The sequence below is a fragment of the Scyliorhinus canicula genome, chromosome 8 (genome assembly GCF_902713615.1).
Source record: "Scyliorhinus canicula chromosome 8, sScyCan1.1, whole genome shotgun sequence".
Lineage (NCBI taxonomy): Eukaryota > Metazoa > Chordata > Chondrichthyes > Carcharhiniformes > Scyliorhinidae > Scyliorhinus > Scyliorhinus canicula.
The window spans coordinates 199,174,379-199,197,596 of NC_052153.1; the positions used below are offsets into that span (position 1 = coordinate 199,174,379).

The 23,218-nt window shown below is 50.8% G+C and overlaps 1 protein-coding gene across 1 annotated transcript in view; it reads right to left on the reverse strand.

Moving 5' to 3' along the window:
* Positions 1–23,218, reverse strand: part of LOC119969962 (excitatory amino acid transporter 1-like) — a 201,027-nt gene that overhangs the window by 34,624 nt on the left and 143,185 nt on the right. Inside the window, 1 exon segment of the mRNA XM_038803929.1 lies at positions 14,473–14,706. Within this exon segment, the coding sequence (XP_038659857.1) occupies positions 14,473–14,706 (234 nt within the window).

Below are 23,218 nucleotides of genomic sequence, written 5' to 3' on the forward strand. Positions count from 1 at the left end.
TGGGGCCCATAGAGCCAAGGCAAACCGGGCAGAGATGGATAGATTGGTCAGGGAAATGGGCCGGATAGATAAAGAGCACGCGGAGTTCCCGGGGGAGGTTTTACTCAGGGAGAGGCAGAGGCTACAGGCGGAACTGGGGGCACTATCCACGAGCAGGGCCGTGGAACAGCTTAGGAAGGCGAGGGGAGTGGTGTACGAGTATGGGGAAAAGGCTAGCAGACTGTTAGCGCAGCAACTAAGGAGGAGGGAGGCGGCCAGGGAAATAGGTAGAGTGAGGGACGAGGGGGGGCACAAAGTGGAGGATCCGGTAGAATTGAATAGGGTATTCCGGGACTTCTATCGTAAGCTGGAAACTTCGGAGCCGCCAGAAGAACCGGAGGGGATGAAAAGGTTTCTGGATGGGTTAACATTCCCAACAGTTGGGGGGGGGCGAGTGGAAGAGCTGGGGGCCCCGATTAGAGTAGAGGAGGTATTGGGGGGCCTAAAGGCCATGCAGTCGGGGAAGTCCCCGGGGCCGGATGGATACCCAGTAGAGTTTTATAGGAAGTTCTCTGAGCTGGTGGGCCCGGTCTTGGCGAGGGTTTTCAATGAGGCAAGGGACAGAGGGACCCTGCCGCCGACGATGTCACAAGCCACCATATCTCTGATATTAAAGCGGGGTAAAGACCCAGAGGTGTGCGGGTCCTACAGGCCAATCTCCCTGATTAATGTAGACGCCAAGCTCCTGGCAAAGGTACTGGCGGGTAGAATGGAGGACTGTGTACCGGAGGTGATTGGGGAGGATCAAACGGGGTTCGTGAAAGGCAGGCAGCTGGCGGCCAATCTGAGGAGATTGCTCAATGTGATAGTGATGCCCCCGGCGGGTAGAGAGGTGGAGGTAGTGGTGGCTATGGACGCCGAGAAGGCCTTTGACCGGGTGGAGTGGGAATATCTATGGGAGGTGCTCGGACGGTTTGGGTTCGGGGAGGGATTGGTGGATTGGATCAAATTATTATATCAGGCCCCGAGGGCCAGCGTCAGGGCCAACAGAGAAGTGTCGGAGTACTTTAGGTTGTACCGAGGGACCAGACAGGGCTGCCCGCTCTCCCCGCTGCTGTTTGCGCTGGCCATAGAGCCGCTGGCGATTGCGCTGAGAGCCGCAGAGGGTTGGAAGGGGATGGTGAGGGGCGGGGTTGAACATAGGGTTTCTCTTTATGCAGACGACCTGCTCCTGTACGTGTCGGACCCAGTGGCCGGGATGGGAACTATACTGGGAATGCTGAGGGAGTTCAGCCAGTTCTCAGGATACAAATTAAATACGGTCAAGAGTGAAATGTTTGTGGTACAGGCAAGGGGCCAGGAGAACAGATTGAGAGGGCTACCGTTTAGGCTGGTTGAGGAAAATTTCCGGTATTTGGGAATCCAGGTGGCACGAGACTGGGGCAGGCTGCATAAGTTAAATTTGGCCAGGGTGGTGGAGCAAATGAAGGGAGAGTTTCGGAGATGGGATGCACTCCCGCTGTCGCTGGCAGGGAGGGTGCAGACTGTAAAGATGACAATCCTCCCTCGATTTTTGTTTATTTTTCAGTGCCTCCCGATCTTTATCCCACAGTCCTTCTTCAAAAGAGTTAATGGGCTGATCATGAGCTTTGTCTGGGCGGGAAAATCCCCGCGGGTGAAGAAGGCGATGTTGGAGAGGAACCGCAGCGAGGGAGGGCTGGCTTTGCCGAGTCTGGTCAATTATTACTGGGCGGCCAACATCGCTATGATAAGGAAGTGGATGGTGGGTACGGGGTCTATTTGGGAGCGGGTGGAGGCGGCTTCGTGCAGGGGCTCCAGTTTGGAAGCCCTGGTCACGGCTCCTCTACCGCTGCCGCCGGCCAAGTACACCACCAGCCCGGTAGTGGTGGCGACCCTGCGGATATGGGGCCAGTGGAGGAGGCATGTGGGGGAGATGGGGGCGTCTGTCTGGGCGCCAATCTGCGACAACCATCGGTTTGCCCCCGGCAGTATGGATGGGGGGTTCCGAGTATGGCGGCGAGCAGGGGCAGGAAGGGTGGGTGATATGTTCCTGGAAGGGAGCTTCGCGAGTTTGAGGAGCTTGGAGGAGAAATTTGGGTTGGTAAGGGGAAATGATTTCAGGTACCTACAGTTGCGGGACTTTGTTCGTAGACAGGTCCCATCTTTCCCACGCCTCCCGCCAATGGGGATCCTCGACAGAATAGTCTCTAGGGGGGAAGGAGGGGAGGGTAGAGTCTCTGATATTTATAAGGTGCTCATGAGGGAGGAAGGGTCCCAGACAGAGGAACTGAAACTTAAATGGGAGGAGGTGATAGGCGGGGAAATGGAGGATGGGCTGTGGGCAGAGGCCCTGAGTAGGGTAAACTCGACCGCGACATGTGCAAGGCTCGGGCTGATCCAATTTAAGGTCGTTCACCGGGCCCATATGACGGTGGCTCGGATGAGCAAATTTTTCGGGATAGAGGACAAATGCGCTAGGTGCGCGGGAGGACCAGCGAACCATGTTCACATGTTTTGGGCATGCCCTGAGCTGAGGGGGTACTGGGAGGGATTTGCGGGGGTCATGTCCCAGGTGCTAAAAACAAGGGTGGTGATGAGTCCAGGGGTGGCAATTTTTGGGGTTTCGGAAGACCCGGGCGTCCAGGGGGAGAACATAGAACATAGAACAGTACAGCACAGAACAGGCCCTTCAGCCCTCGATGTTGTGCCGAACAATGATCACCCCACTTAAACCCACGTAACCCGTATACCCGTAACCCAACAAACCCCCCATTAACCTTACACTAAGGGCAATTTATCATGGCCAATCCACCTAACCCGCACATCTTTGGACTGTGGGAGGAAACCGGAGCACCCGGAGGAAACCCACGCACACACAGGGAGGATGTGCAGACTCCACACAGACAGTGACCCAGCTGGGAATTGAACCTGGGACCCTGGAGCTGTGAAGCATTGATGCTAACCACCATGCTACCGTGAGGCCGATGTGCTGGCCTTTGCTTCCCTGATAGCCCGGCGACGAATATTATTGGCGTGGAGGGACTCAAAGCCCCCGAAGACTGAGTGGTGGCTTGCGGACATGTCAAGTTTCCTGGGGATGGAAAAAATTAAGTTCGCCTTGAGGGGATCTGTGCAGGGGTTCACCCGGAGGTGGCAACCATTTATTGACTTCTTTGCGGGAGAGTGAGCGTCAGCAGGGGGGTGGGGGGAGGGGGGGGGGGGGGGGGGTAGAGTAGAGTAGGAGGGAAAATATGGCGGGTAGTACGGGTGGGAGGGGAGCGGGCTTGTGCAATATGTTACGATGGAAGTATTGAAAGTATGTGGATGTTTGCACATTTTTGCCTTTTTTGCTTTCTTTCTGATGATGTCTGTAACTGTTTATAAAGCCAAAAACTACCTCAATAAAATTGTTTATTAAAAAAAAAGAAATACTATCACCTCAATAGTGAGTGAGGCTATAATGAGGGGAAAGTATCCAGTGGAGACCAGGCAGAAATTAGGCAGGTGTGTAGCAAAGGCAGAGTAATATTAATGATGGATTTCAATTTACACACAGCTTGGGAGAGGCAGACAAGCAGCTGTCAGAAAGGTGGTGAATTTCTCGAATGTGTCCAGGATAGTTTCCTGCAGCAACATGTTCCAGATGTGGTCTGGCAGCATCTGTAGGGAGAGAAAAGAGCTAACATTTCGTGTCCAGGTGACCCTTTGTATAAGCTTTCTCCAGCATTTTCTCTTTGGTTTCAGATTCCTGCATCTGCAGTAATTTGCTATTATCCAGAGGCTCATGCTGCTCCCTGTACTTTTCCCGGATTTGTCCCGTGTTGAAGATTATGTCCATTGAGATGGAGCGTGAGAACGTTTTGTGCTTAAACAAAGGAGATTACAAGGGGATGAGAGAAGAACTAGCTAAGGTAGACTGGGAGCTAAGACTTTATGGTGGAACAGTTGAGGAACAGTGGAGAACCTTCCAAGTGATTTTTCACAGTGCTCAGCAAAGGTTTATACCAACAAAAAGGAAGGACGGTAGAAAGAGGGAAAATCGACCGGATACCTCAGGAAATAAGGGAGAGTATCAAATTGAAGGAAAAAGCATATAAAGTAGCAAAGATTGCTGGGAAACTAGAGGACTGGGAAATCTTTAGGGGGCAACAGAAAGCTACTAAAAAAGCTATAAAGAAGAGTAAGATAGATTATCAGAGTAAACTTGCTCAGAATATAAAAACAGATAGTAAAAGTTTCTACAAATAAATAAAACAAAAAAGAGTGGCTAAGGTAAATATTGGTCCTTTAGAGGATGAGAAGGGAGTTTTAATAATGGGAAATGAGGAAATAGCTGAGGAACTGACCAGGTTTTTTGGGTCGGTCTTCACAGTGGAAGACACAAATAACATGCCAGCGACTGATAGAAATGAGGCTATGACAGGTGAGGACCTTGAGAGGATTGTTATCACTAAGGAGGTAGTGATGGGCAAGCTAATGGGGCTAAAGGTAGACATGTCTCCTGGCCCTGATGGAATGCATCCCAGAGTGCTAAAAGAGATGGCTAGGGAAATTGCAGATGCACTAGTGATAATTTACCAAAATTCACTAGACTCTGGGGTGGTCCCGGTGGATTGGAAATTAGCAAACGTGACGCCGCTGTTTAAAAAAGGAGGTAGGCAGAAAGCAGGAAATTATAGGCCAGTGAGCTTAACTTCGGTAGTAGGGAAGATGCTGGAATCTATCAAGGAAGAAATTGCGAGGCACCTGGATAGAAATTGTCCCATTGGGCAGACGCAGCATGGGTTCGTAAAGGGCAGGTCATGCCTAACTAATTTAGTGGAATTTTTTGAGGACATTACCAGTGCAGTAGATAACGGGGAGCCGATGGATGTGGTATATCTGGATTTCCAGAAAGCCTTTGACAAGGTGCCACACAAAAGGTTGCTGCATAAGATAAAGATGCATGGCATTAAGGGTAAAGTAGTAGCATGGATAGAGGATTGGTTAATTAATAGAAAGCAAAGAGTTGGGATAAATGGGTGTTTCTCTGGTTGTCAATCAGTAGCTAGTGGTGTCCCTCAGGGATCCGTGTTGGGCCCACAATTGTTCACAATTTACATAGATGATTTGGAGTTGGGGACCAAGGGCAATGTGTCCAAGTTTGCAGATGACACTAAGATGAGTGGTAACGCGAAAAGTGCAGAGGATACTAGAAGTCTGCAGAGGGATTTGGATAGGTTAAGTGAATGGGCTAGGGTCTGGCAGATGGAATACAATGTTGACAAATGTGAGGTTATCCATTTTGGTAGGAATAACAGCAAACGGGATTATTATTTAAACGATAAAATATTAAAGCATGCCGCTGTTCAGAGAGACTTGGGTGTGCTAGTGCATGAGTCACAGAAAGTTGGTTTACAGGTGGAACAGGTGGTTAAGAAGGCAAATGGAATTTTGTCCTTCATTGCTAGAGGGATGGAGTTTAAGACTAGGGAGGTTATGTTGCAATTGTATAAGGTGTTAGTGCGGCCACACCTGGAGTATTGTGTTCAGTTTTGGTCTCCTTACTTGAGAAAGGACGTACTGGCGCTGGAGGGTGTGCAGAGGAGATTCACTAGGTTAATCCCAGAGCTGAAGGGGTTGGATTACGAGGAGAGGTTGAGTAGACTGGGACTGTACTCGTTGGAATTTAGAAGGATGAGGGGGGATCTTATAGAAACATTTAAAATTATGAAGGGAATAGATAGGATAGATGCGGGCAGGTTGTTTCCACTGGCGGGTGACAGCAGAACTAGGGGACATAGCCTCAAAATAAGGGGAAGTAGATTTAGGACTGAGTTTAGGAGGAACTTCTTCACCCAAAGGGTTGTGAATCTATGGAATTCCTTGCCCAGTGAAGCAGTTGAGGCTCCTTCATTACATGTTTTTAAGGTAAAGATAGATAGTTTTTTGAAGAATAAAGGGATTAAGGGTTATGGTGTTCGGGCCGGAAAGTGGAGCTGAGTCCACAAAAGATCAGCCATGATCTAATTGAATGGCGGAGCAGGCTCGAGGGGCCAGATGGCCTACTCCTGCTCCTAGTTCTTATGTTCTTATGTGTGTGTGTGTGTGCGTGGGTGTGTGTTAGGGTGTGTGTGTGTGTGAGTGAGTGAGTGAGTGAGTGAGTGAGTGTGAGTGTGTGTGTGTGAGGGAGTGTGGGTGCGTGTGTGTGTGAGGGAGTGTGAGTGTGAGGGTGTGTGTGCGTGTGTGTGAGGGAGTGTGTGTGTGTTGGCATGTGTGTGAGGGAGTGTGTGTGTGTGTGTGTGTGTGTGTGAGGGAGTGTGTGTGTGAGGGTGTGTGTGTGTGCGTGTGTGTGAGGGAGTGTGTGCGTGTGTGTGTGTGAGGGAGTGTGAGTGTGAGGGTGTGTGTGCGTGTGTGTGAGGGAGTGTGAGTGTGTGCATGTGTGTGTGTGTGAGGGAGTAGTTAGGGTGTGTGAGAAGGAGTGTGAGTGTGTGTGCATATGTGAGGGTGTGTGTTTGTGTGTGTACGTGTGTGTGAAGGAGTGTGTGTGAGTGTGTGTGAGGGAGTGGGTGTGTATGTGAGGGAGTGTGTGTGTGTGAGTGTGAGGGTGTGTGAGGGACTGTGTGTGTGTGTGTGAGGGAGTGTGTGTGTGTGTGAGTGTGTGTGAGGGAGTGTGTGTGTGTGTGCGTGTGTGTGTGTGAGGGAAGGTGTGTGTCTGTGTGAGTGAGTGAGTGAGTGAGTGTGTGTGTATGAGGGAGTGTGTGTGCGTGTGTGTGAGGGTGTGTGTGTGTGTGAGTGTGTGTATGTGTGCGTGTATGTGAGGGTGTGTGTGTGTATGTGTGTGTGAGAGGTGTGTGTGTGTGCACGTGTGTGTGAGGGTGTGTGTGTCTGTGTGTATGTGTGTGCGCATGTGTGAGGGGGTGTGTGTGTCTGTGTGTGTGATGGAGTGTGTGTGTGAGGGAGTGTGTGTGTGTGTGAGGGAATGTGTGAGCGTGTGTGTGAGCGTGTGTGTGAGGGAGTGTGTGTGTGAGGGAGTGTGTGTGTGAGGGAGAGTGTGTGTGTGTGTGAGGGAGTGTGTGTGTGTGTGAGGGAATGTGTGAGCGTGTGTGTGAGCGTGTGTGTGAGGGAGTGTGTGAGTGTGTGAGAGGGAATGTGTGAGTGTGTGTGAGGGAATGTGAGCGTGTGTGTGAGGGAGTGTGTGTATGTGTGTGTGAGGGAGTTTGTGTGTGTGTGTGTGTGTGTGTGTGTGTGAGTGTGTGTGTGCGTGTATGTGAGGGAGTTTGTGTGTGTGTGCGTGTGTGTGAGGGAGTTTGTGTGTGTGCACGTGTGTGTTTGTGTGTGCGTGAGGGAGTGTGTGTGCCTGTGTGTGTGAGGGAGTGTGTGTGTGTGTGTGTGAGGGAGTGTGTGCATGTGCGTGTGTGGGAGTTTGTGTGTGTGCGCGTGTGTGTGTATATGTGCGTGTGCGTGAGGGAGTGTGTGTGTCTGTGTGTGTGAGGGAGTGTGTGTGTGTGTGAGGGAGAGTGTGTGTGTGTATGTGTGAGGGAGAGTGTGTGTGTGTATGTGTGAGGGAGAGTGTGTGGTGAATGTAACTTAGTAATTCACACTGTATTTACCAATACCATTGTACGTGCAGTAGCGTTATCCGACCACTAGGGGGAGTAGCTCTGGGAATGCTCAGGAGTTTGTACAGGGCTCCACCCTTTGCTCCGCCCACGACTCCTCCCCCTGGACTGCTGTATAAATACCCTTGTCCAGAGCCAGCCTGCAGTTCATCGAGAGTTCAACGGGTAACAGACTGGCTCTGTAGTAAGTAGATTAAAACCACTGTTCATATCTTAAAGCACGTGTCTAGTGAATTGATGGTTCCATCAGAGTGTGAGTGTGTGTGCGTATGTGAGGGTGTGTGTGTGTGCGTGTGTGTGAGGGAATGTGTGTGTGAGTGTGTGAGTGAGTGAGTGATGAGTGTGCGTGAGTGTGTGTGTGTGAGGGAGTGTGTGAGGGAGTGTGTGTGTGTGTGTGTGTGTGTGTGTGCGGGAATGTGTGTGCGCGCGGGAGTGTGTGTGTGCGTGTGTGTGCGTGTGAGGGAGTGTGTGAGGGTGTGTGAGTGTGAGTGAGTGTGAGAGTGTGTGCATATGTGAGGGTGTGTGTTTGTGTGTGTGTGTGTGTGTGTGTGTGTGAGGTAGTGTATGTGTGTGTGTGAGAGGGAGTGTGAGTGAGAGGGAGTGTGAGTGTGAGGGAGTGTGAGTGTGTGTGAGGGTGTGTGTGTGAGTGAGTGAGTGAGCGAGCATGTGTGTGAGGGAGAGTGTGTGTGCGAGGGAGAGTGTGTGTGTGAGGGAGCTTGTGTGTGTGTGTGTGTGTGTGTGTGTGAGGGAGTGTGAGTGTGTGTGTGCGTGTGAGGGAGTGTGTGAGTGTGAGGGAGTGAGTGTGTGTGTGCGTGTGAGGGTGTGTGTTTGTGTGTGCGTGTGTGAGGGAGTGTGTCTGTGTGTGTGTGTGAGGGAGTGTGTGAGTGTGAGGGATTGAGTGTGTGTGTGTGTGAGGGAGTGTGTGTGTGTGTATGAGGGAGTGTGTGAGTGTGAGGGAGTGAGTGTGTGTGTGTGTGAGGGAGTGTGTGAGTGTGAGGGATTGAGTGTGTGTGTGTGTGAGGGAGTGTGTGTGTGTGTATGAGGGAGTGTGTGTGAGGGAGTGTGTGAGTGTGTGTGTGAGGGAGTGTGTGTGTGTGTGTGAGGGAGTGTGTGAGTGTGAGGGAGTGAGTGTGTGTGTGTGTGAGGGAGTGTGTGTGTGTGTGTGTGTGTGTGTGTGTGAGGGAGTGTGTGTGTGTGTGTGAGGGATTGAGTGTGTGTGTGTGTGAGGGATTGAGTGTGTGTGTGTGTGAGGGAGTGAGTGTGTGTGTGTGAGGGAGTGTGTGTGTGTGTGTGTGTGTGAGGGATTGAGTGTGTGTGTGTGTGTGTGAGTGTGAGGGAGTGAGTGTGTGTGTGTGTGAGGGAGTGTGTGAGTGTGAGGGATTGAGTGTGTGTGTGTGTGAGGGAGTGTGTGTGTGTGTATGAGGGAGTGTGTGTGAGGGAGTGTGTGAGTGTGTGTGAGGGAGTGTGTGAGTGTGAGGGAGTGAGTGTGTGTGTGTGTGAGGGAGTGTGTGTGTGTGTGTGTGTGTGTGTGTGTGAGGGATTGAGTGTGTGTGCGCGTGTGTGAGGGAGCCAATTTAAATATTACTAGAGCCCCACCACATGATCCCCCCCCCCCCCCCCCCTCACCGACGTAATGTCACATTGGCAAGGTTCACACATGGGGGGAAATCACTCAGGGCGAGCAGGAGGTAAGTACCCCTGGGGGGAGAGGGTCACGCCCGGGCGATGCCAACCTGTGCTGAGGATGTACCGGGTCCTAGTGGGAGGTCCAGGGGGCAGACAGAGCTGTACCTGTGCAGTGTTGTGGAGGGGGTTGGAAATCCCAGCCAGGATTGTCAGGGGTGGTGGGGGAGACCCCAAAACCTCCCTGATGGGGTCTGAGGCGGGACCTGCCCAAGTGACACCTAAAAAATGGCAACTCATTTATTTAACGTCGAAGAGGCTCAATAATTGATGAGAAAACTGAAGCTCGATTCACCGGTCGGCGACGCTAAAATCACGTTCGGCGATTGGCCGGAGAATCATAATTCTCGACTAAATCGAGGGAGGCGTCGCTTTCGCGATGCTCCGCCCCCTCCGCAGCAGCGTACGGCGATGCTCCGCCCCTCCAAAGCAGCGTACGGTGATGCTCCGCCCCCTCCGCCCCCTCCAAAGCAGCGTACGGCGATGCTCCGCCCCCTCCGCCCCCTCCAAAGCAGCGTACGGCGATGCTCCGCCCCCTCCGCCCCCTCCAAAGCGGCGTACGGCGATGCTCCGCCCCCTCCGCAGCAGCGTACGGCGATGCTCCGCCCCCTCCGCCCCCTCCAAAGCAGCGTACGGTGATGCTCCGCCCCCTCCGCCCCCTCCAAAGCGGCGTACGGCGATGCTCCGCCCCCTCCGCAGCAGCGTACGGCGATGCTCCGCCCCCTCCAAAGCAGCGTACGGTGATGCTCCGCCCCCTCCAAAGCAGCGTACGGTGATGCTCCGCCCCCTCCGAAGCGGTGTATGGCGCGTGCCGTATCGACGGCCTCAGGACGTTGCCTGAGGCCCACCCAGTGGCGTGCAGGGGGGGGTGGGGGGGCGACGGTGCATTGGCCCCGGGCATCCATTGGATGGGGGCATCCAATCAGAGAAGGAAAAATTTTATTTTTTTTTTAAATTTAGATTACCCAATTATTTTTTTCCAATTAAGGGGCAATTTAGCATGGCCAATCCACCTACTCTGCACATTTTTGGGTTGTGGGGGCGAAACCCACGCAGACACGGGGAGAATGTGCAAACTCCACATGGACAGTGACCCAGAGCCAGGATCGAACCTGGGACCTCAGTTCCGTGAGACAGTTGTGCTAACCACTAGGCCACCGTACTGCCCCAGAGAAGGAAATAAGATAGTAATTTTTAAATTTCAGCGGTGATAAATCAATTTTTGGAGGCTCACCACACTGCAGAGGCAGTTGTTAGCTCTTTATTCCTTTAACATGGTGTACCCTTTCTGTCTAGAGAAAATGGTGCTTCTCCCCATCCCCCCACACGCATGCGCATGATGTACGTGGTGCAACCATCAAAAGCAACAAGCAGACATAGAACATAGAACATAGAATAGTACAGCACAGAACAGGCCCTACCGTGGCTGTTCGTTCCTGCATTTCCTCGAGTCATAACTCGTCTTTTCTTCAGCTTTTTGTGCATCTAGATTAGTTCTTTTACCTACTCAGGTCAGTGAATAGCTCCAGAACAGGTGCAACTACGTTTTTTATAGGTTTTTTGGTGATATTTAATGAAATATTTACGTGGGATGTAGTAAGAGTGAAGCCTGGATGATCAGAGGACTGCTATGGCATTTAATCTCGGAATAGGAGACATTTATTCCTTAACATGCTAATATTCGAATACAGATACCACTAATTTGCAAGTCTATGATATAAATTGCACAAAATTATCAGTGGAGAATCAGTGTGAAATAATTTGATACGAAGGAACAAAGAAATGAAATATGGTTTATCCGTCTGCAACTGACCGATTGTTCACCATTTTCTTCCCATTTTCTCATGCGTCTGACGGTTTTTGAGATAGAAAATGAAATGTTACGAGTATTTCGTGTACAACCGAGTGGAGCACAGAACAGGAAAAAAAGAGGGCCAGAGTCGAAGAAGAGTCCCATCAAAGAGGGGCATTAGATGCATGGATAAAAAGAAGTAAAGAAGAAGTAGGAGAACCTGGAGAAGTAAAAGATGATGTGGGTGCAGAGAAGGATTTTTCTGATACGTATTCAGCTCGGTCAGAACATAATACTCTCTCTCCTCAGTCTCGTTGTCAGGATGATGATCCATGTGAAGAAAATAAAGAAGATTTTAGCATATTTTTGCAAAGAAGCGATTTTGGCTGTTTGAAGAAACCGATTCCAGATCATTTGAAGATGACAATATTACAACATGGCCCTGAAAGATATCAGAATAAAAGTGGTCCATTTGCTGAGAAGGATGGGAGATCATTTTCCAAACAGTGGTTTGATAAAGTTTCCACAAACGGAGAAATTGTGGAGAGAAAATGGTTGTTATACTCTCCATATCGGAAAGCATGCTACTGTTTTGTTTGCTTTTTGTTTTCAAAGGAGCATTTGTCGTCTGTGTCAAACTTTGGAAAGGAAGACGGTTTCTCCACTTGGAGAAAATTAAATCCAACAATACTTGACCATGAGAAAAGCCCTTCTCATAGAGCTCACATGAGGGAATACCTGAACCTCGTAGTTCGACTCCATCAGTCAACTACGATAGATGCTGAACTTCAACAGCAAATGTCTGCTGAAAAGAAAAGATGGAAAGCTATAACTGAACGGATTGTCGAGGTTATATCCTTTCTGGCAAAACAGAATCTGGCCTATCGTGGACATCGAGGAGAAGGAATATCTGGGTTATCAGAGCCAGGGGAGACAGTCAGTGAAAATACAGGAAACTTTCTAGCAACAATCAGACTTTTGGCCAAATATGATGACATCTTAGCAAAACACTTGCAGAGAGGGAAAGAGAAACCAAAAAGTGTCACCTACTTGTCCAACAGAATTCAAAACGAAATAATCAATCTTCTTGGTGAAACTCTCAAGAAAAATATAATTTCCGAAATTAAGGACGCAAAATATTTTAGCATAATGCTGGATTCAACTCCAGATATTGCCCATGAAGATCAGGTTTCTGAAATTCTGCGTTACGTTCATATTGATGAAAACTGAAAAGTAGAAATAAAGGAGACATTTCTGGGATTTTTTCAAGTCAACAAGAAAGATGCAGTCAGCCTGGTAAATAAAATTCAGGAAAAATTGGAAGAAGACAAAATTTCCATGAATGACTGTCGTGGTCAAGCATATGATAACGCAGCAGTTATGGCTGGAGTGAGAGGAGGTGTTCAACAAAAAATTCTTGAAGTTAACCCAAAAGCTGTGTTTGTGAACTGCGAGAACCACAGCCTCAATTTGGCCTGTGTCCATGCAAGTGAGGTGCAACCTGTTGTTACATTTTTTGGCATTCTAGAAAAACTCTTTACTTTTTTTTCATCTACTTCTTGTTGGGAAGTGTTAAAATCATTTGTCACTCGGACTGTGAAAAGACAGTGTGACACAAGATGGAGTTCCAGCCATGATGCTGTGCAAGTAATCCATGAAGAGTGTGACAACGTTATTGCAAGCCTTCAACACCTGCTGGAAGGAGAATTTTCAAGGGAAACTAAATCTGATGCAGGATCGCTACTGAACTCTATTCAACAGTTCCCGTTTATAGCTTTATTCAATTTTTGGTACTCAGTTTTATCATCAGTGGAGAAAGTCTCAAAACGTTTGCAGGATCCGAAAATGGGGTTCCATGAAGCTTCTTGTGATCTGAGAGGACTTATTCATATCTTAAATTTGAAGAATGACGAAATTATCCACAATGCAATAGATTTAGCCAATGAATATTGTGAAAATTGGGGAATACCAATTGCACTAACAAGGAGAAGAAGAATAATGCCTGGAGAGTCAGCAAGAGATAGTGGACTGACGGCACAAGAAGAAATGAATAGAGTAATGGTAGAGATTATGAACAGATTAAAAACTGAAATTGAAGACCGCAGTGTCCGTCTTCAAAGACTCAGTGACCGATTTTCTTTTCTTCTGAACTTAAATTCAGTAGTGATTGAAGATTGAAGATGAACAAGAAAGAGAGAAATTAAAAAAGGAATGTTCAGACTTTGCAAATTATTATGACAATGATGTGGTTGCAATTCAGTTATATGACAAAATTATTGATTTTGTGATGCTCCTTCGAGCTGGAGGGAATAGAGTTCCCCCTGATCCTAAAGATGCTCTGGAGTCTTTACTGCAGTATGGGAGGGATGTCTTTCCGACGCTGTGTGTTTCATACAGATTACTGCTTACAATCGCATTTTCAGTCGCAAGCTGTGAAAGGTCATTTTCAAAACTGAAATGAATAAAAACATATCTGAGGTCTTCTATGTCACAGGAGCGACTGACCAACCTGGCTTTAATAAGCATTGAAAAAGAATTTCTCACAGCTGATGTAAAAAGTGAAGTAGTTCAGGTGTTTTGTGACAGGAGGTATCATTTGGGGAAAAGAACTTAATAAATTTGATTGATTTATATTAAAATCGAATAAAGCGTTTATTTCATGTTTCATCTGTGTTTATATATTCAAAATGTTTTCCTTTCTCATAATATTTCTCAGTATATTAGGCCTTATACTTGAGCCTTTGGGGCATACAATCAAGATTTGCCCCGGGCATCACCAGACCTCTGCACGCCACTGGGCCCACCCCCTGATGGGCTGAAATCCCGACGGTGTCGGTCGCTTGTGGCCCCACCCATCGGGAACTCGGCCTGGTGGCTGCAGCACAGTCCAGCGGCACCACAGTCGGGCGAGGGCCGATCCGCAGGCAGGGGGAACTTTATTAGGCACTGTTAGGGGATGGTCCAGGGCGCGCGAGCCGATCAAGGGGGGGGTACAAAGGGGTCCACAAGCGGTCGCCACCGTGTGCATGCACAGCCACAGACCCGGCAATTCTCCAGGCCGTATCGGCAGCTGGAGGGGGTGCTCGACGCTGCCATCCTGCTCGCCCCCAGCAAAACAGGCAATTGGTGGCCATTTTACACCATTTTTTCTGGAGTAAAACGGCACCATTCCCACGTCGCCGTGGAGACAGAGCCCAACTAGAGATTTACACGGCAGCTTTCAGTCTGAGCTTGACACCAAACCTTGGTGAGATTCTGCCCTCTGCGTTTGAGTAAAAAACAAATTCGGTAAATGGACCGTAGCCTCTTTGTTGAGGTGGATTCAGGAGACTGAGACAAGGAATAAATGTGCAATAAAGATGGTGTTTGAGTGCCGATATCCACACTCTCTCTTACCTGGAGGAAGTGCCGAGTGCAGTAACCAGGGCCTGTACCAATCCACCAATGAAAACAAAGGGATTCTTGTGTGTGATGGCAAAGTAGAGAAGCGGCAGCACGATGAGGGCGTGAATGAGCAGACCCACGATGACCGTGATTGTGTACATCCCCAGCTGACCCCCCATTACAGTCATATCCTCCATCTCAACAATCTTGCCAGCAATCAGGAACAGGATTCCGATCGGGGCATACCTGTGAATAAACAGATGGGAACTGAGGGCAGGAGAAAGATTGAGAGTGAACAATTGAGAATGAAGGAGGTCAGCTGGAGTATGATTCAGTTGGAGAATGGAGTGATAATAGTGACCATAAAATAATCATAATACAATATAAAGTAGTATGGAGAAGGAATGTGGAAATTCCCACCTGGAAGAGAGTGGATATCAATGATGGACTGGAGGAACTGAAGGTGATCAATAACAGGAGAGAAATGGTGTTGGGAAAATTGATGTGATTGAAGGAGGATAAATCCCCAGGGCCTAAGAATCTGCATCCCAGAGTGCTTAAGGAGGTGGCTCAGGAAATAGTGGATGCATTGATGGTCATCTTCCGGGGTTCTATAGACTCTGCAACAGTTCCTGCAGATTGGAGGGTAGCTCATGTAACTCTGTTATAATGTAACTCCAGGAGCTGGTTTAGCACAGGGCTAAGGAGCTGGCTTTTAAAGCAGACTAAGGCAGGCCAGCAGCATGGTTCAATTCCCGTACCAGCCTCCCCGAATGTGGCGACTAGGGGCTTTTCACAGTAACTTCATTTGAAGCCTACTTGTGACATTTTAATTTCGTTTCACTATTTAAAAAGGGAGGTCGAGAGAAAGCAGGGAATTATAGACCATTAAGCCTGATGTCAGTAGTGAGGAAAATTCTAGAATCCATTATCAAAGATTTTATAGCCGAGCACTTAGAAAACAATGGCAGGATCGGAAAGAGTCAGCATGGATTTATGAAGGGAAAAACATGCTTAACAAATCTACTGGAATTCTTCGAGGATGTAGCCAGTACAGTTGACAAGGGGGAGCCAGTCGATGTGGTATATTTGGACTTTCAGAAGGTTTTTGACAAAGTCCCACATAAAAGATTAGCGTTTAAAATTAAAGCGCATGGGATTGGGGGAAATGTATTGAGGTGAATAGAAAACTGGTTGGCAGAGAGGAAACAAAGAGTCGGGATTAATGGGTCCTTTTCAAATTGGCAGGCAGTAACTAGTGGGGTGCCGCAGAGATCGGTGCTGGGACCCCAGCTATTCACAATATATATTAATGATTTGGATGAGGGAACAAAATGTAACATCTCAAAGTTTGCAGATGATACAAAGTTGGGTGGGAGGGTGAACTGTGGGGAGGATGCAGAGATGCTTCAGTGGGATTTGGACAGGTTGAGTGAGTGGCAAATGAATGGCAGATGCAGTATAATGTGGATAAATGCGAGGTTATCCACTTTGGTGGCAAACACAGGAAGGCAGATTATTATCCTAATGGCCATAAATTAGGAGAGGGGAGTGTGCAGCGGGACCTGGGTGTCCTTGTACACCAGTCGCTGAAGGTAAGCATGCAGGTGCAGCAGGCGGTAAAGGCGGCTAATGGTATGTTGGCCTTCATTGCGAGAGGTTTCGAGTACAGGAGCAGGGATGTGTTGCTGCAATTATACAGGGCCTTGGTGAGGCCACACCTGGAGTATTGTGTGCAGCTTTGCTCTCCTTATCTGAGGAAGGATGTTCTTGCTCTCGAGGGAGTGCAGCGAAGGTTCACCAGGCTGATTCCAGGGATGGCGGGACTGGCGTATGAGGGGAGTTTGAATCGGTTAGAATTACATTCGCTGGAGTTCAGAAGAATGAGGGGGAATCTCATAGAAACTTATAAAATTCTAACAGGACTGGACAGGGTAGATGCAGGAAGGATGTTCCCAGTGGTGGATGTGTCCAGAACCAGGGATCACAGCCTGAGGATACGGGGTAGACCATTTAGGACAGAGATGAGGAGACATTTCTTCACCCAGAGAGTGGTCAGCCTGTGGAATTTGTTACCACAGGAAGGAGTTGAGGCCAAAACATTGTTTGTTTTCAAGAAGCAGTTAGATATAGCACTTAGGACGAGGGGGATCAAAGGATCTGGGAGAAAGCGGGATTAGGCTATTGAATCCAGGGTGAGTTGGCAAATTGGATACACAATTGGCTTGATGGCCGGAAGCAGAAGGTAATGGTGGAAGGATGCTTGTTGGACTGGAGGCCTGTGACCTGTGGTTTAGCTCACTCGGCTAAATCGCTGGCTTTTAAAGCAGACCAAGCAGGCCAGCAACTCGATTCGATTCCCGTACCAGCCTCCCCGAACAGGCGCCAGAATGTGGCGACTAGGGGCTTTTCACAGTAACTTCATTGAAGCCTACTCGTGACAATGAGCGATTTTCATTTCATTTCATTTCACCAGTGCTCTGCCTCAGGGGTCATAGCTGGGCCCATTGCTGCTTGTTATCTACATCAATGATTTGGATTAAATGTACAAGGTATGATCAGTAAATTTGCAGATTACACTAAAATAGGTGGTATTGTAGACAATGAGGAAGGTTATCAAAGATTGCAGCAGGATCTTGATCAGCTGGGGAAGTGGGCCGAGAAATGGCAAATGGAGTTCAATACAGATAGGTGTGAGGTGTTGCAGATTGGAAAGTCAAATCAAGGTAGGACTTTCATGGTGAATGGTCGGACATTAGGGAGAATCGTGGAATAAGGCGACCATGGAGTTCAGGTGCACGGTTCTCTGAAGGTGAATAGGTAGATAGGGCAGTGAAGAAGGCTTTACGCATGCTGCCCTTCATCATTCAGGGTACTGAGTATTGAAGTTGGGAAGTTATGTTGCAGTTGTACAGGACGTTGGTGAGGTCACACCTGGAGTAGTGTGGTCAGTTTTAATTGTCTTGCTATAGGAAAGATGTTATTAAACTGGAGAGAGTGAAGAAGAGATTTACAAGGATGTTGCCAGGACTCGAGGGACTGAGTTACAGGGAGGGATTAGACAGGCTGGGACACAGTCACTGAGTTACAGGGAGAGATTGGACAGACTGGGACACAGGGACTGAGTTACAGGGAGGGATTGGACAGGCTGGGAGAGGGACTGAGTTACAGGGAGGGATTGGACAGGCTGGGACAGGGACTGAGTTACAGGGAGGGATTGGACAGGCTGGGACAGGGACTGAGTTACAGGGAGGGATAGGACAGGCTGGGATAGGGACTGAGTTACAGGGAGGGATTGGACAGGCTGGGACAGGGACTGAGTTACAGGGAGGGATTGGACAGGCTGGGACACAGGGACTGAGTTACAGGGAGGGATTGGACAGGCTGGGACACAGGGACTGAGTTACAGGGAGGGATTGGACAGGCTGGGACACAGGGACTGTGTTACAGGGAGGGATTGGACAGGCTGGGACACGGACTGAGTTACAGGGAGGGATTGGACAGGCTGGGACACAGGGACTGAGTTACAGGGAGGGATTGGACAGGCTGGGACAGGGACTGAGTTACAGGGAGGGATTGGACAGGCTGGGACACAGGGACTGAGTTACAGGGAAGGATTGGACAGGCTGGGACAGGGACTGAGTTACAGGGAGGGATTGGACAGGCTGGGACACAGGGACTGAGTTACAGGGAGGGATTGGACAGGCTGGGACACAGGGACTGAGTTACAGGGAGGGATTGGACAGGCTGGGACACAGGGACTGAGTTACAGGGAGGGATTGGACAGGCTGGGACAGGGACTGAGTTACAGGGAGGGATTGGACAGGCTGGGACAGGGACTGAGTTACAGGGAGAGATTGGACAGGCTGGGACACAGAGACTGAGTTACAGGGAGGGATTGGACAGGCTGGGACAGGGACTGAGTTACAGGGAGGGATTGGACAGGCTGGGACACAGGGACTGAGTTACAGGGAGGGATTGGACAGGCTGGGACAGGGACTGAGTTACAGGGAGGGATTGGACAGGCTGGGACAGGGACTGAGTTACAGGGAGGGATTGGACAGGCTGGGACAGGGACTGAGTTACAGGGAGGGATTGGACAGGCTGGGACAGGGACTGAGTTACAGGGAGGGATTGGACAGGCTGGGACATAGGGACTGAGTTACAGGGAGGGATTGGACAGGCTGGGACACAGGGACTGAGTTACAGGGAGGGATTGGACAGGCTGGGACACAGGGACTGAGTTACAGGGAGGGATTGGACAGGCTGGGACACAGGGACTGAGTTACAGGGAGGGATTGGACAGGCTGGGACAGGGACTGAGTTACAGGGAGGGATTGGACAGGCTGGGACACAGGGACTGAGTTACAGGGAGGGATGGGACAGGCTGGGACACAGGGACTGAGTTACAGGGAGGGATGGGACAGGCTGGGACAGGGACTGAGTTACAGGGAGGGATTGGACAGGTTGGGACACAGGGACTGAGTTACAGGGAGGGATTGGACAGGTTGGGACACAGGGACTGAGTTACAGGGAGGGATTGGACAGGCTGGGACACAGGGACTGAGTTACAGGGAGGGATTGGACAGGCTGGGACACAGGGACTGAGTTACAGGGAGGGATTGGACAGGCTGGGACAGGGACTGAGTTACAGGGAGGGATTGGACAGGCTGGGACAGGGACTGAGTTACAGGGAGAGATTGGACAGGCTGGGACACAGAGACTGAGTTACAGGGAGGGATTGGACAGGCTGGGACAGGGACTGAGTTACAGGGAGGGATTGGACAGGCTGGGACACAGGGACTGAGTTACAGGGAGGGATTGGACAGGCTGGGACAGGGACTGAGTTACAGGGAGGGATTGGACAGGCTGGGACAGGGACTGAGTTACAGGGAGGGATTGGACAGGCTGGGACAGGGACTGAGTTACAGGGAGGGATTGGACAGGCTGGGACAGGGACTGAGTTACAGGGAGGGATTGGACAGGCTGGGACATAGGGACTGAGTTACAGGGAGGGATTGGACAGGCTGGGACACAGGGACTGAGTTACAGGGAGGGATTGGACAGGCTGGGACACAGGGACTGAGTTACAGGGAGGGATTGGACAGGCTGGGACACAGGGACTGAGTTACAGGGAGGGATTGGACAGGCTGGGACAGGGACTGAGTTACAGGGAGGGATTGGACAGGCTGGGACACAGGGACTGAGTTACAGGGAGGGATGGGACAGGCTGGGACACAGGGACTGAGTTACAGGGAGGGATGGGACAGGCTGGGACAGGGACTGAGTTACAGGGAGGGATTGGACAGGTTGGGACACAGGGACTGAGTTACAGGGAGGGATTGGACAGGTTGGGACACAGGGACTGAGTTACAGGGAGGGATTGGACAGGCTGGGACACAGGGACTGAGTTACAGGGAGGGATTGGACAGGCTGGGACACAGGGACTGAGTTACAGGGAGGGATTGGACAGGCTGGGACACAGGGACTGAGTTACAGGGAGGGATTGGACAGGCTGGGACAGGGACTGAGTTACAGGGAGGGATTGGACAGGCTTGGACAGGGACTGAGTTACAGGGAGAGATTGGACAGGCTGGGACAGGGACTGAGTTACAGGGAGGGATTGGACAGGCTGGGACAGGGACTGAGTTACAGGGAGGGATTGGACAGGCTGGGACAGGGACTGAGTTACAGGGAGGGATTGGACAGGCTGGGACATAGGGACTGAGTTACAGGGAGGGATTGGACAGGCTGGGACACAGGGACTGAGTTACAGGGAGGGATTGGACAGGCTGGGACACAGGGACTGAGTTACAGGGAGGGATTGGACAGGCTGGGACACAGGGACTGAGTTACAGGGAGGGATTGGACAGGCTGGGACAGGGACTGAGTTACAGGGAGGGATTGGACAGGCTGGGACACAGGGACTGAGTTACAGGGAGGGATGGGACAGGCTGGGACACAGGGACTGAGTTACAGGGAGGGATGGGACAGGCTGGGACAGGGACTGAGTTACAGGGAGGGATTGGACAGGTTGGGACACAGGGACTGAGTTACAGGGAGGGATTGGACAGGCTGGGACACAGGGACTGAGTTACAGGGAGGGATTGGACAGGCTGGGACACAGGGACTGAGTTACAGGGAGGGATTGGACAGGCTGGGACACAGGGACTGAGTTACAGGGAGGGATTGGACAGGCTGGGACAGGGACTGAGTTACAGGGAGAGATTGGACAGGCTGGGACAGGGACTGAGTTACAGGGAGAGATTGGACAGACTGGGACACAGGGACTGAGTTACAGGGAGGGATTGGACAGGCTGGTACACAGGGACTGAGTTACAGGGAGGGATTGGACAGGCTGGGACAGGGACTGAGTTACAGGGAGGGATTGGACAGGCTGGGACAGGGACTGATTTACAGGGAGGGATTGGACAGGGACTGAGTTACAGGGAGGGATTGGACAGGCTGGGACACAGGGACTGAGTTACAGGGAGGGATTGGACAGGCTGGGACGGGGGCTGAGTTACAGGGGGGGGGGGGGGATTGGACAGGCTGGGACAGGGACTGAGTTACAGGGAGGGATTGGACAGGGACTGAGTTACAGGGAGGGATTGGACAGGCTGGGACACAGGGACTGAGTTACAGGGAGGGATTGGACAGGCTGGGACACAGGGACTGAGTTACAGGGAGGGATGGGACAGGCTGGGACACAGGGACTGAGTTACAGGGAGGGATTGGACAGGCTGGGACACAGGGACTGAGTTACAGGGAGAGAGTGGACAGGCTGGGACAGGGACTGAGTTACAGGGAGAGATTGGACAGGCTGGGACACAGGGACTGAGTTACAGGGAGGGATTGGACAGGCTGGGACAGGGACTGAGTTACAGGGAGGGATTGGACAGGCTGGGACACAGGGACTGAGTTACAGGGAGGGATTGGACAGGCTCGGACACAGGGACTGAGTTACAGGGAGGGATTGGACAGGTTGGGACACAGGGACTGAGTTACAGGGAGGGATTGGACAGACTGGGACAGGGACTGAGTTACAGGGAGGGATTGGACAGGCTGGGACACAGGGACTGAGTTACAGGGAGGGATTGGACAGGCTGGGACACAGGGACTGAGTTACAGGGAGGGATGGGACAGGCTGGGACACAGGGACTGAGTTACAGGGAGGGATTGGACAGGCTGGGACACAGGGACTGAGTTACAGGGAGAGAGTGGACAGGCTGGGACACAGGGACTGAGTTACAGGGAGGGATTGGACAGGCTGGGACACAGGGACTGAGTTACAGGGAGGGATTGGACAGGCTGGGACAGGGACTGAGTTACAGGGAGGGATTGGACAGGATGGGACAGGGACTGAGTTACAGGAAGGGATTGGACAGGCTGGGACAGGGACTGTGTTACAGGGAGGGATTGGACAGGCTGGGACAGGGACTGAGTTACAGGGAGGGATTGGACAGGCTGGGACAGGGACTGAGTTACAGGGAGGGATTGGACAGGCTGGGACACAGGGACTGAGTTACAGGGAGGGATGGGACAGGCTGGGACAGGGACTGAGTTACAGGGAGGGATTGGACAGGCTGGGACAGGGACTGAGTTACAGGGAGGGATTGGACAGGCTGGGACACAGGGACTGAGTTACAGGGAGGGATTGGACAGGCTGGTGTGTTGTTCCTCGTGTCTTAATAAAGCTCGCAGTCTCAAGTGTGGAGAAGATGCTTTATTGTGGGTTCGTTCAGTTTCCAGAGCTCGACCTAGAACTACCTTCCAGTGCTAACTACCAGCTTTGCTTGCTGTGTGTCCTGCTTACCAGCCCCCCTGCTGTGAAGAGTGTGTCCTCACTTCCTGTCCTGATCTATTTATATGGCTCTCCCGTGCTCCCTCTAGTGGTCGCTCAGTTGTGTTGCATCTGGTTAACTTGTGATCACCACATCCCCCTTTTTCTCTTAACATATTTTCTGAACATCGTTAAAGAAAATTGTACATCCTGTCCCAGTGTATTTATAGCTCTCCCGCTCGTGTTTGCTCTGTTGTTTTTGTATCTGGTCAATCTACGATCACCACAGCTGGGACACAGGGACTGAGTTACAGGGAGGGATTGGACAGGCTGGGACACAGGGACTGAGTTACAGGGAGGGATTGGACAGGCTGGGACAGGGACTGAGTTACAGGGAGGGATTGGACAGGCTGGGACAGGGACTGAGTTACAGGAAGGGATTGGACAGGCTGGGACACAGGGACTGAGTTACAGGGAGGGATTGGACAGGCTGGGACAGGGACTGAGTTACAGGGAGGGATTGGACAGGCTGGGACACAGGGACTGAGTTACAGGGAGGGATTGGACAGGCTGGGACAGGGACTGAGTTACAGGGAGGGATTGGACAGGCTGGGACACAGGGACTGAGTTACAGGGAGGGATTGGACAGGCTGGGACACAGGGACTGAGTTACAGGGAGGGATTGGACAGGTTGGGACACAGGGACTGAGTTACAGGGAGGGATTGGACAGGCTGGGACAGGGACTGAGTTACAGGGAGGGATTGGACAGGCTGGGACACAGGGACTGAGTTACAGGGAGGGATGGGACAGGCTGGGACACAGGGACTGAGTTACAGGGAGGGATGGGACAGGCTGGGACACAGGGACTGAGTTACAGAGAGGGATTGGACAGGCTGGGACAGGGACTGAGTTACAGGGAGGGATTGGACAGGCTGGGACAGGGACTGAGTTACAGGGAGGGATTGGACAGGCTG